The 11743-nt window shown below is 40.6% G+C and overlaps 1 protein-coding gene across 3 annotated transcripts in view; it reads left to right on the plus strand.

Annotated features, from left to right (window-relative positions):
- Positions 1 to 11368, plus strand: part of GANC (glucosidase alpha, neutral C) — a 30416-nt gene extending 19048 nt beyond the window's left edge. For all 3 annotated transcript variants that reach the window (XM_081211671.1, XM_081211672.1, XM_081211673.1), the window contains exons 16-24: positions 827 to 928; positions 2364 to 2607; positions 2814 to 2878; positions 3854 to 3930; positions 4802 to 4876; positions 6343 to 6456; positions 7254 to 7366; positions 8335 to 8438; positions 9593 to 11368. In XM_081211671.1, coding sequence (XP_081067797.1) covers positions 827 to 928; positions 2364 to 2607; positions 2814 to 2878; positions 3854 to 3930; positions 4802 to 4876; positions 6343 to 6456; positions 7254 to 7366; positions 8335 to 8438; positions 9593 to 9702 — 1004 coding nt within the window. In that variant the 3' untranslated portion in view covers positions 9703 to 11368. The remainder of the gene's footprint in view (positions 1 to 826; positions 929 to 2363; positions 2608 to 2813; positions 2879 to 3853; positions 3931 to 4801; positions 4877 to 6342; positions 6457 to 7253; positions 7367 to 8334; positions 8439 to 9592) is intronic.
- The last annotated feature ends 375 nt before the right edge of the window (positions 11369 to 11743 follow it).

Consider the following 11743-nt stretch of genomic DNA (forward strand, 5'->3'; position numbering starts at 1 on the left):
TTTTGAAATCCCGTCAACAAATCACTGTATCTTTTTCTGTTGGTTCCCAGGGCCTCAGAATTAGGTCTTTGCCAGCTCGTGCTATCTGAAACCCCTTTAGCTGGAAATGCCAAGGATTGAATTTGAGACTTCAGATATTCGGAGCATCTGTCATGCTGTGGAGTTGTCATAATATTAAGCTGTTGCCTCTTCTTGTACTGCAAATAAGTTAAAGAAGGAATGTTATAAGTTAAATAAGGAACATAGTCAACTCAAGAGTCTAATAGGGGTGGAAATAAGTAATAAATAGCAACTTAATATTGGGCTGTAGCTTTCAGGCTTTCACAATAGGTAGATTTTTAAGATGCTGAAAACCCAGATTGTAACTCACTCATTGATGTTCTGAGAGATCGTGTTATTATCTCAATGACACGTGTATTGAGTGCTGTCATCAAAAAGACACATGTGCTGATCAGACTGAAATCAGTCTGTTTGCCAACTTCCTTTTCAGAGGCTGAGGATTGAGCAGAGGACCTGCTGGCCTGATTTTAGGGTGCATTTCCTCTATCCTTGTTCTTCTTAAATCAAGAACAGTGTGACAACTGACACTGATCTTGTCACCATGCAGACACCAGAACAGGGATCAAATGTGATGTATGGCTGACCTATCGCACAATGCAGTTCATGTGAGTCATTATCAAACAGCTGATAGGGGTAACACATGGATTTGTACACCTGCACACATATAGCATGAGCCTCATGCTCATCTGCTTAGAAGTAAAACCTATGGATATCTTTTGAACTCAACACCCAATGTCCACAAACACTGTGAACTTGATATTTCTAGGTGCCGTATGGACTGGAGACAATAAAGCAAAATGGCAGTACTTGAAAATCTCCATTCCAATGTTGCTGACAATCAGTATGGCAGGAATTTCTTTCTGTGGAGGTAAGGGATGTGTTGGGTTGCAGTCTCCATCTTACTAAGCAATTGAGCTCATTTCACTTGTGCCTTTTCAAAAGCCTCAATTATTTCTATGAATAGAAGTTTCACTGTATTGTTTTAGATGCCGGCTGAAATCATATTTATTTCAACAACGGTATCCAGACACAGAGTTTAGTCTTAGTTTACTCTTTCTTTCTTTTTTGCTGTTTTTGTCTGGGTATCATTGATAATGATTTTATACTCCATAATGTATACTGCTTAGAGATTTCGGTTGATTAACTTTTTTCTTCTTAAAAATCTAAATAAATTAACTTTCATATGGTGAGTTATAGCTGACCTTGAGAGGGCGTCCATCCACAGGGAACATAGTAAACTGCCTTATACTAACTTAAGAGTGTATCTGAAGAAGTGTGCATGCACACGAAAGCTCATACCAAGAACTAACTTAGTTGGTCTTTAAGGTGCTACTGGAAGGAATTTTTTTATTTTGCCTTATACTAAGTCAGATCATTGTGCCATCTAGTCAAGTATGGTCTCTGATGACAGGCAGAGCCTCCTTAAGGTCTTTCGTGGCCTGATCTGTATATTCCAGGGTATGAACCAGGTGCTTTTTGTTCACACAAAAAATCACAAACAGCTTCCTAGGTGGGGTAGAACCACCTGTAGCTGCAAACTGGTCATGACATGACTTGGTGGTAGAGCACACACTTTATAGTAACAGTTTGCACACCTGCAGTTGGTTGCAGGTTTGATCCCCGTGTGGGACAGCTGCATATTCATGCATTGCAGGGGATTGGACTAGATGATCCTCAGGGTCCCTTCCAACGCTACAATTCTATGGTTAGAGCGTGGTGCTGATAATGCCAAGATTGCAGGTTTGATCCCCGTATGGGACAGCTGCATATTTCTGCATTCTACTAGGTGATCCTCAGGGTCCCTTCTAACTCTAGAATTCTATGATTCTTGAGTAGAGTCAAGTCACAGTGCTAACTTCCTGGAAGGTGAGTCCCTGCCAGTTACCAGAAGAGGGAGGGCTGCAGAGGTTGGCATGATGCCGGCACACTGGCAGAGCCAGTCTGGCGCTCCCACCAGTGCACCTGTGCTGATTTTCCCATCTCCTCTCCCTCCCGCTAACTGGCAGTGACACACCTTGCAGGAAGCTAATGTTGTGGCTCCTCCCTACCAGCTGAGCCATGTCTGCAAAGCATGTGCTCTACCACTGAGCTTAACATCCTTTCTCCTGATTTTTGGAATACATGCATATCCAGTTTGCGGTCACAGGTTTCCGGTAGTTTTCTTATTCCTTCTTCTCTGAAGTAGTTTCTGTGTTGGGGGAAATTGCTTTTCTGAAAATACAGCCCAACTGGGGAAGAATCTGGGAAGTTTGTGTTTTCCAATCCTTTCTCAGAAACCAATTCATACTTTTTCTGAAATCCAGCTGATGTGGGCGGATTTATTGGAAATCCAGAACCAGAGCTGCTAGTTCGATGGTATCAGGCTGGAGCCCTTCAGCCTTTCTTTAGAGGCCATGCCAATATGAACACCAAGCGCCGTGAGCCCTGGTTGTTTGGTGAGGAGAACACGCGGATCATCAGAAATGCTATCAAGGAGCGCTATTCCCTTCTTCCATATCTCTATGCTTTGTTTTATCGAGCACATACAGTTGCAGAGCCGGTCATGAGGTAAGCTCGGAATTAAAGAGACTAATTTTTGCTTCATAATTCATTATGGGACTACTATAAATCCTAGTGAATTTTAAATGATTAAAATAGCATCTAAATAACATTCAAATTATAAACAGAAAATAGTGACCCTTGGTTTCTGATATGAATACTAGTGCACGTCTTCTAAAAAGTCTTTGCTGCTTCCACTTTATTCCTTTACATAGACCTGTTTGGGTAGAATTCCCCAAGGAACTGGAAACGTTTGGCATCGAAGATGAGTATATGCTTGGTAAGTTTAAAGGTTGAAGGAACCTTTTATAAAACATGGCAGTGGTGTAATCAGAAGATGCAACAGCTGTGACAGAAAGGCAACACACAAAATGGAAGGGATGAGGGAGATGTCTCATGTTAGTGGTTAGGATTCATCCAGAGAACTCTGAGGAGATCAGGCCTATAGTTTCAGAATTCCCAGTCTTCCATAGACCAGATGTGAGGTTGCTTCATTCTGCACTCGTTGCTTCTGGTCTCCTTGGCTGGCAAAGCTAGTTAAACAGTCACTGGTCCTCTCGTGATGGGTATGGAGAGGTGTTCGTGGGAATCCTTCCTAGGGACACACTCCATACTTTCAGGAAATAACTACAGAAGAAGAAATGTGAACTCAATGAGTGTTCTGATAATGAGGGAAAAGTAATTCTAGCATTTCCTTATGGAGTGCATTCTGATTAGACTGTGCCAATTAATCTTTGCCTCTTAATCTTAGGAAAGAATTGAAGTTGTTTTATACTATGTGTTGAATAATTTTTCTCACAGATTAATGTCAGTCACTTCTGTCGGCTCAAGGCCATTCTCTATAATGCTGTGGATAGCAGGCTGGGTTTGGATACAAAAAGCCCATCTTCAAATTCCAGCCCAGTCAGGAAGCCCCCTGGGTGGCATTTAGCAAATCACTACCTCAGAAACTTCAGGGTTGTTGTGAGGACAAATTAGATAGAATTTGTAAAGCATCTTTGAACACTGGAAAGTGTTCAAGTGTGAGAAAGGATTAACTGTTAGGAACCTGCTATTTGCATATTCAAACAAGACCTCATGCATATTCTAGACAAGTTTTTTTTAAAAAAAATAATTGGCATTGTCACACCTCTAATAGAAAAGAAGGTACTACTTTTCCAAATGCTGTACTGAACCCATGGTAGAAATATCAGCAAATGGCTAAATAATGATATAATCCCATAGTTGTAGCGCTTTTCTTCTTTATGTAATTCAGGAAATGCTTTGTTGGTGTATCCAGTCACTGAACCAAAAGTCACTGCAGTCAATGTCTTTCTGCCTGGCCCTCAAGAGGTAATGAAAACTATTATCAGTTCATTTATTTCCCTTTTTTATATACCCTTGTGTTTCTATGGGGCTTTCAATCAAAGTTAGGCTACTAGGCATTTCTGCAGTAGGTATTAAGTACATCATCTGGGACTGCACAAAACAGCCCTCACCATAATCAAGTTTAATCTAAGCAATAGTATAATAAAAATAAGCTACCTAGCTTCCTCTGAAAGCTTCTGCACAGCACAGGGGACTGCAGATGAGACAGAAGAGTTCCTTTGCACAAGTGGAAGTCAGTTGCAGGAGCAGAACGGCAGCATTGGATACAACCCATTGGTTTTGGGGTTTTTGAGAGGGGGTGTAAAAAATTGAGGTTAGGGGGAAATACAAAAAAAAAGTATAGGCATTGATGTAAACGCTGGTAATTCACATAGCAGACACCAGGCTGCTGATGTGTCACCAAGAACAGTGTTGTGAACCACCACTGCTAAGTATGCAATTTTCCATGTCTGTACTTCTCTGCATTATATTTCTTATTTGTACAACCCTCCTTCATCTGACCTGACCAAATGCCCCCATGTGCATATAATATATATACATATATCTCAGGGTAATATTTCATTCATCTGATGAAGTAGACTGTAGTCCATGAAAGCTTGTGCTGTAATCAATGTGTTAATCTTTAAGGTGTTACAAGATTATTGTTCTTAATACTCTGGTTTTATTATCACTTTCTAATTGCTTTTACATGTGTGGATATTGGTGAGTTATTGGTTGATTTGATATTCTGTCAGGCTTTTATGTCATGGCGTTCCTTAAGCAAGGTAAGGAGGTGGGATCTAAATTTGTAGAACTCATTCAGGGTTCTTCCTTTTTCCTGTTTATCCTGCTGCAGATCTGGTATGACTTTCGAAAATGTATCCGTCTGGAAGGTCACGGCACAGTGAAGATTCCAGTCACACTGAACAGTGTACGTTTGTGTTTTTATATCACTGATTTGACTGGGGGGGGGGAGGAGGGACTTGCTTCAAAGACTTGTGGATAGGGTTGTATATGTACCCAACACAGACAACAATTACAGTGGTGCCTCGCAAGACGAAATTAATCCGTTCCGCGAGTCTCTTCGTCTTGCGGTTTTTTCGTCTTGCAAAGCACGGCTATTAGCAGCTTAGCGGCTTAGTGGCTATTAACGGCTATTAACGGCTTAGCGGCTATTAACGGCTTAGCGGCTTTAAGAAAAAGGAAACAAACTCGCAAGAACTCGCAAGACGTTTTGTCTTGCGAAGCAAGCCCATAGGGAAATTCGTCTTGCCGAACGACTAAAAAAACGGAAAACTCTTTCGTCTTGCGCGTTTTTCGTCTTGCGAGGCATTCATCTTGCGAGGTACCACTGTATGTTTGAATCTACAAGGTTAAGAAGGTGCTATGAGGAAATAATTTGAATGCAAGAATGTAGATTTGAATGCAAGAATAGGCCCAAAGGCTTGACCGTTGAAGGCTTTGAATACACTTCCCCCTTAAATTACAACATTTATCTAGAAATATATACATATAAAAGCATACAGACATCCAGTACAGTGGAACCTTGGTTCTTGAATGGCTTAGTTGACGAACAAATCGGCTCCCGAACACTGAAAACCCAGAAGTAAGTGTTCCAGTTTTTGAATGTTTTTCGGAAGTTGAATGTCCAACACAGCTTCTGCTTGAGTGCAAGAAGCTCCTGCAGCCTATCAGAAGCCACACCTTGGTTTTCGAACAGTTTTGGGAGTCGAACAGACTTCCAGAATGGATTAAGTTCGAGAAGCAAGGTACCACTGTAATTCTATTTGTTATTCCTTATAACATGATTGTATTCATTGGCATCCATGAAATAAAATAATAAACTATAAAATAAAATAAAATAATAAACTTCAAATCATTCACAAATGGTACTGTATTGCAGTTTCACACGAGGCTATGGAAAAAGAGAGTATATGTACTACTACTACTAATAATAATAATTTATTATTTATACCCCGCCCATCTGGCTGGGCTTTTAGCAAATTTCGAATGTATAAGTAAATATGAAATTTTATTTTCCTTTCAGAGGCTACAAAATCTGTCATATTAAATATATAGTATCTATAATCTCCTATATGTGTCTTCTTCATTGTTTACTCCCATATAAGGGTGTAGGATGCAACCCAAACCAGTTGTGCTGTCACTAAGACTGAAATCCTATGCATGTTCACTCAGAAGTAAGCCCTATTAAGTTTCATCATATGTAAACAGTTATTCCCTGAAGTATAAGACACCTATGCAATTGGGATTGGTTAACTGCTCCAGAAAAGAAAGGCGCACAGGACCAGGTTTGTGGGATGTGTATTGTTGTCTGCTATCCTTCATTCCAAGGAAGCTTACTGTATTTAAATGTTTTCTGTCCTTTCCTGTTTGCAGATTCCTGTAATGCAGCGTGGGGGAACTGTTATACCATTAAAGACTTCTGTAGGAAAATCTACAGAAATGATGGTAGATGTTCCATATGAACTGCGTGTTGCCTTAGATACAAAGGTACTGTGAAATTATATTTTACACACTTACTTTGTATATTTTGCTAGATTTCTAAAAAGTGCATGTATCCACTGGAAATTTCCAGCCCTGTATCTGTTCTGACCCTCCATTTTGTCATCACTACACCCTGTTTTCCCTCTGTAAGCAGCCATGCCTTCTCTCCTACCCACACCAAGATTAAACTACATCATGTCAAATTTCATTCTCTCAAAATTAATTTAAATTTGTGCAGATTTAAACATGAACTCGACAAACTGATTTCAGTAAAATCTACTTGTGTATGGTTACTACAGTCAAACCTTGGTTTCCGAATGCCTCCATTATCGTATGTTTCGGCTCCCAAATGCTGAAAACCCGGAAGTAAGTGTTCTGGTTTTCGAACGTTTTTCGGAAACCGAACTTCCGACACGGCTTCTGCTTGAGTACAAGAAGCTCTTGCAGCCAATCAGAAGCCACGCCTCGGTTGTCGGACATTTCAGAAGCTGAATAGGCTTCTGTAATGGATTACATTCGACAACCAAGGTTTGACTGTTAGTGACATTTTTCTTTTTCTTTTCAAGAGCCAATTTTGAGGGAGGGCAGGGGGAGGGGAGGAAGTCCCTTTACCCAAGTGGAAGTCCTTGCACACGGCTTCTGCTGACAGGACTCATTTATTATCTGTCTCTACTCTGAATGCATAGATTGGCCTTAAGATATTCAGAAGTGTTTTCAACCATTCAAAAATCAACACGTGGCAGTTAGTAGGAGTAATCCTGTACAGCTTTGTTAGCTGTTTGACATTTTTTCTTGCTGTGTAGGAGTCTGCAGTGGGCGAGCTTTATCTGGATGATGGCCATTCGTTCCAGTATCTCCACAAGAAGAAGTTCCTGCTCAGGAAGTTCACCTTCCACAATAATGTCTTCTCATCTAGGTAAGGTGCACTGAAAAAGCAGAGGCAGAAGGCGGTGTTAAGAATCCTAGGCCGGTAGTTTAATAATGAGAAATACTTTAATAACTACACCATAAGCTGGGCAAAATACGTTTTGTCCACTGCTCACAACGTAATGAAATGTTACATAAAGTGAATGACAGTTGCTCTGGCATGGTCCAGGTATAGTGAACATAGTAGGAATTTAGAGTATTTAGGGGAAATAAAATGATTGGTAGTCAAATTAGTGCAAAGAATGAGCAGCAAATCCTACAAGATTGGATAGTAAGAAACACAGAAGAATTTTGCTCTGCTGATGTCTGTTTCTCAGTCCAGAAGCCATAAAGGGTGTAAAAGCCTTCCCCAATCTGGTGCCTTCCAGATGTTGCAAACTACAGCTCCTAGCAGTACTGGCAGTGGTTGATGGGAGTTATAGTTCAAAACATCAGGTGGGCTTCAGATGGTAGAAGGATCTTGGGGTCCCAAATTTCAGCAGCACTCAGTACGATGCCAAAATTCAGCGTCCCATCTCCTCTCTCGCTCCATTCTAAATCATAGTTGCAGCATCCACGGAGGCGACCCCAAGACTCCAAACTGGTTGTGCTCCCCTAAAGCCACCTCTGTGTAGAGTGAATGGTTCATCCTATTATGATTCTGACTATGCCACACCATATCCAACAAGGGTCCTTTAGGGAGGGGAGGAGTATAAAGAGGCTTAACTTATTTAATTAAAGTATTTGTTTAAAATACAGACTGCTTTTAGGGGTCAAAACCTCCACAATATAGCTAACTATTTTCCAAATACCCCTCACGTATCCATAGACTTTCAAAACACACTTTTTAAAAAATAAATTGGTATTTTTATTATTGACAAGGCAGCATTCTAAAGAAGAAAACATATAGTACACACATAAGACATAGCCATTTTGTCATATACCCTAGATTCTGATTCTGTCTTTTGATTCTCACAGGTGTGCAGATGAAAACGGGCAATTTCATACAAAGTGTGTAGTTGAGCAGATATTGATATTGGGAATAAAAAAACAACCATCTTCTGTGACGGCTAGCATTCATGGTAAGAGACAGAAATATTTTACGCCATCTAAAGATGCTTCTTAAGATTCTTCCACCCTAGAGTCCTTCAGTGCAGTTAAGGCACTGGTGTTCCTGCTGCACAGAGACCTAACAGTGGAGCAGGGACAGCAGGAAGCAGCGAGCATCTCTGTGCAAAAGGAAGTCCCCTTGCTTCCTCTCACTCCATCTCCTGTGCTGCTGGAGATTTTGGGGAAGGTTTGGAAAAAAACACCTGAAGAGGTTCAGAATTGAGTTGATTTCCCAAGCCCCTTTCCGCCACTCAGTCAGATCCTGAGATGTTTTGAGTGGAAGTTGGATATCAGTTGGAGAAGAGGAATTATCTGAAAGCACACACTTCATTCAGAGCACTAATCAGTCCCAGTTTGTTTTCATTATTCCAGGACTTGAGTGATGCTGCTGTATGAGAATTGTTACAATCAAATAAACCACAGTTTAATCCTGTAAGCTAACTAGGGCAGGGCACACAAAAATACTCAGGAATTGCAGAATAGCAAAGAATATGGTGAGTGAAATAACAAAAAATGTGTGGATTCTCACATGCCTAAGATGCACACAGAAAATTGGACCTGATTGACCCATTTGCAAGCTAATGTCCCATCTTGACACAGCCCCAGTGATATGATCTAAAGCAGCGGTTCTCAACCTGTGGGCCCCCAGATGTTGTTGGACTACAACTCCCATCATCCCTAGCTAGCAAGGCCAGAGCTCAGGGATGATGGGAGTTGTAGTCCAACAACATCTGGGGACCCACAGGTTGAGAACCGCTGATCTAAAGGCTCATCCTCACACTTGCTAGTCCCATGCCTAGAAAGCAGTTTTGTGTTTGCCTCACAGCTTTCTCCACTCTTTGCCGCTGATTCAGCGGTAAATGGCAATCTGCAGAAAACCCAGCTGCGATTTGGTCCGATTCAGCTTTAAAGAGTGTGTTTTCCCAGGAGAAAGCAGCAGGGCAAATGGAGGTTTGGACAAGCTATTATTCTAAGAGTTGTTTGGTGTACAGGAGTTTGCTTCAGAGTAGCAGGGGTAACCTAGGGTTGTGCTCTGATCAGCCTTATGAGTTTCATATATGTCTTTCTTCAGTAGATTTTAAAAATGAATATAACGTGTGTGTTTTTTAATTCTATTGACATTCAGATGGGAAAGACCAAGCAGTGGCTTTCACATATGATGCCAAGATCTCTGTGTTGACCCTTCAGAAGCTTTCACTAAATGTTGGCATTGACTGGGTGCTTCATATCAAGTGAAACAGCAGAACCAGAGAATTGGAAGGAAAGCTGAACAATAATGGTTGAGGGTGACTCAGTTCGCTCTTTTGAAATGGACAAAACAAAGTTATATTTATTTAATTAATTGAATTATGACTTTCTGATACCATTTGCAACAACTGTTAGGTGAAGATGGCTGGTTTCCAGGATAATTGTGGATTTGTGCCTCAGAGCCATGCAACAATATCTGGAATAAGTGATGCTTTCTTGCTTCTATTCACTGTTTTTTAAAGACTTCTGCTCTAGGCCTGTTTTTCAGCATTATGAAATACCAGTTTCTTATTGGTATAATGAATATTTCAAAGAAGGTAATAGCCTGGAAGAATCTCTACCAAACCCACCAATGTGAAACATTGAATATTTTCAGCAAGATGGCATTTGACAGGAAAAATGACAACTGTTTTTTATAATCCATATTCACTTCCTACAGAGACTTCCTTATCCATAGAACAATATCCAGTTTTCTTACTTGGGAAAACATGAAGTCTTGGGTGAACATTCATCAGTTAACATAGTTCATATAGCCTGTATCATTGTGGACACTGTGCTTCCATTGCAAGAACAAACCAAACAAGTATCATGATGAATTTGGAGTGACTGAGATATGACAGAGAGGTCCCCAATGGATCTTTTAAGCATTTGGCTGATTCAAACTTTCCTTTCCTGAGCACTGCAGTCAGATCAAAACACAAAGCTTCGCAGTTTGTCTCATTTTATGGTCTACAACTAAACAAAATGCAACCTTCTTGTGTTGCCCTATATTTTAAGTGTTGTCCCATATTTTAGAATGATTCATAGATATTGCAGAACACATCAGAGTACAGTACAGTGGTACCTCGGGTTACATACGCTTCAGGTTACAGATGCTTCAGGTTACAGACTCCACTAACCCAGAAATAGTACCTCGGGTTAAGAACTTTGCTTCAGGATGAGAACAGAAATTGTGCTCCGGCGGCGCGGCAGCAGTGGGAGGCTTCAGGTTAAGAACAGTTTCAGGTTAAGAACGGACCTCCGGAACGAATTAAGTTCTTAACCCAAGGTACCATTGTACTGGATTCCATAAAAAGTAAAAATGAGCATGAATAAAAATGCCAGAAATCCAGATTAAGGCAAATCTTTATTGGGCCAACCAATATATTACAGAATAGTGTGCAAGATATCAAATTCTAGACAACTTGCAGGCAGAGCATTATTCCTTGAGGGAACATTCCCACAACTGCTAGGTAAAGTTATCCAGTTTGACTTTTATTGACTTTCTGCCTAGCACACCACCTAAAATTAACTTGACTACCTAGTTCCTCTTGATTCTTATCAAGGAACTTGTATGTTTCACTTAAGGGTGGAGACCAGACCTGGGTAAAAGCCAATTTTTACATTTGCAGACGTGGGGAATCAGCCATTGTTACGCTAAGTTATTGTTCCCACAAGACCTTGGTTCAACCTGATAACTTGCATAGTAGCTTCATTTTAATATCTGCTGCTTCCTCCTCCATTCCAGCTTAAGAATGTGACCACATACAGATTCTATGGCTTCAACAACAACAAAAATAAAAGGTTTTAATCTCACAAACTGCTCAGTGTCATAACTTACACTCAAGATTTCTGTTTTATAATAGGTTTTTAATAAAAGGAAATAAAGAATCTCTCTCTCTTCTCCTGCTACCTTTTATTCACTGCCTTCCCGTGCTGAGAATGCAATGGCTCTCAAAGAAGGGGTGGCAGTGTCTTGTCCAAGGTTTTCCTATCTAGAAATAAGCTGGTTGCATTCAGAAGCAAGCAGATGCTGAAGTGTGGATAGAAAAATCTAACTCCTTCAATGTGCAGCAACACATTTGAAAGACATTTTCCTGCTGTGTCTTAGCACATAGTTCCACCTGCTGCTGAACTTTCCCCCTTTCTGTAGAGAGAATGTCTGGCAGAGCCAAGATTTGCTGAACAAATTGCTATCACTGCATTTTAAGATGCTGTGAATGTAAATTGATCCACATAAGCCTGCTTTCCAAGGGATGTAAGGGCTCTT

The sequence above is a fragment of the Podarcis bocagei genome, assembly GCF_964188305.1.
Source record: "Podarcis bocagei genome assembly, chromosome: 1".
NCBI classification, from domain to species: domain Eukaryota; kingdom Metazoa; phylum Chordata; class Lepidosauria; order Squamata; family Lacertidae; genus Podarcis; species Podarcis bocagei.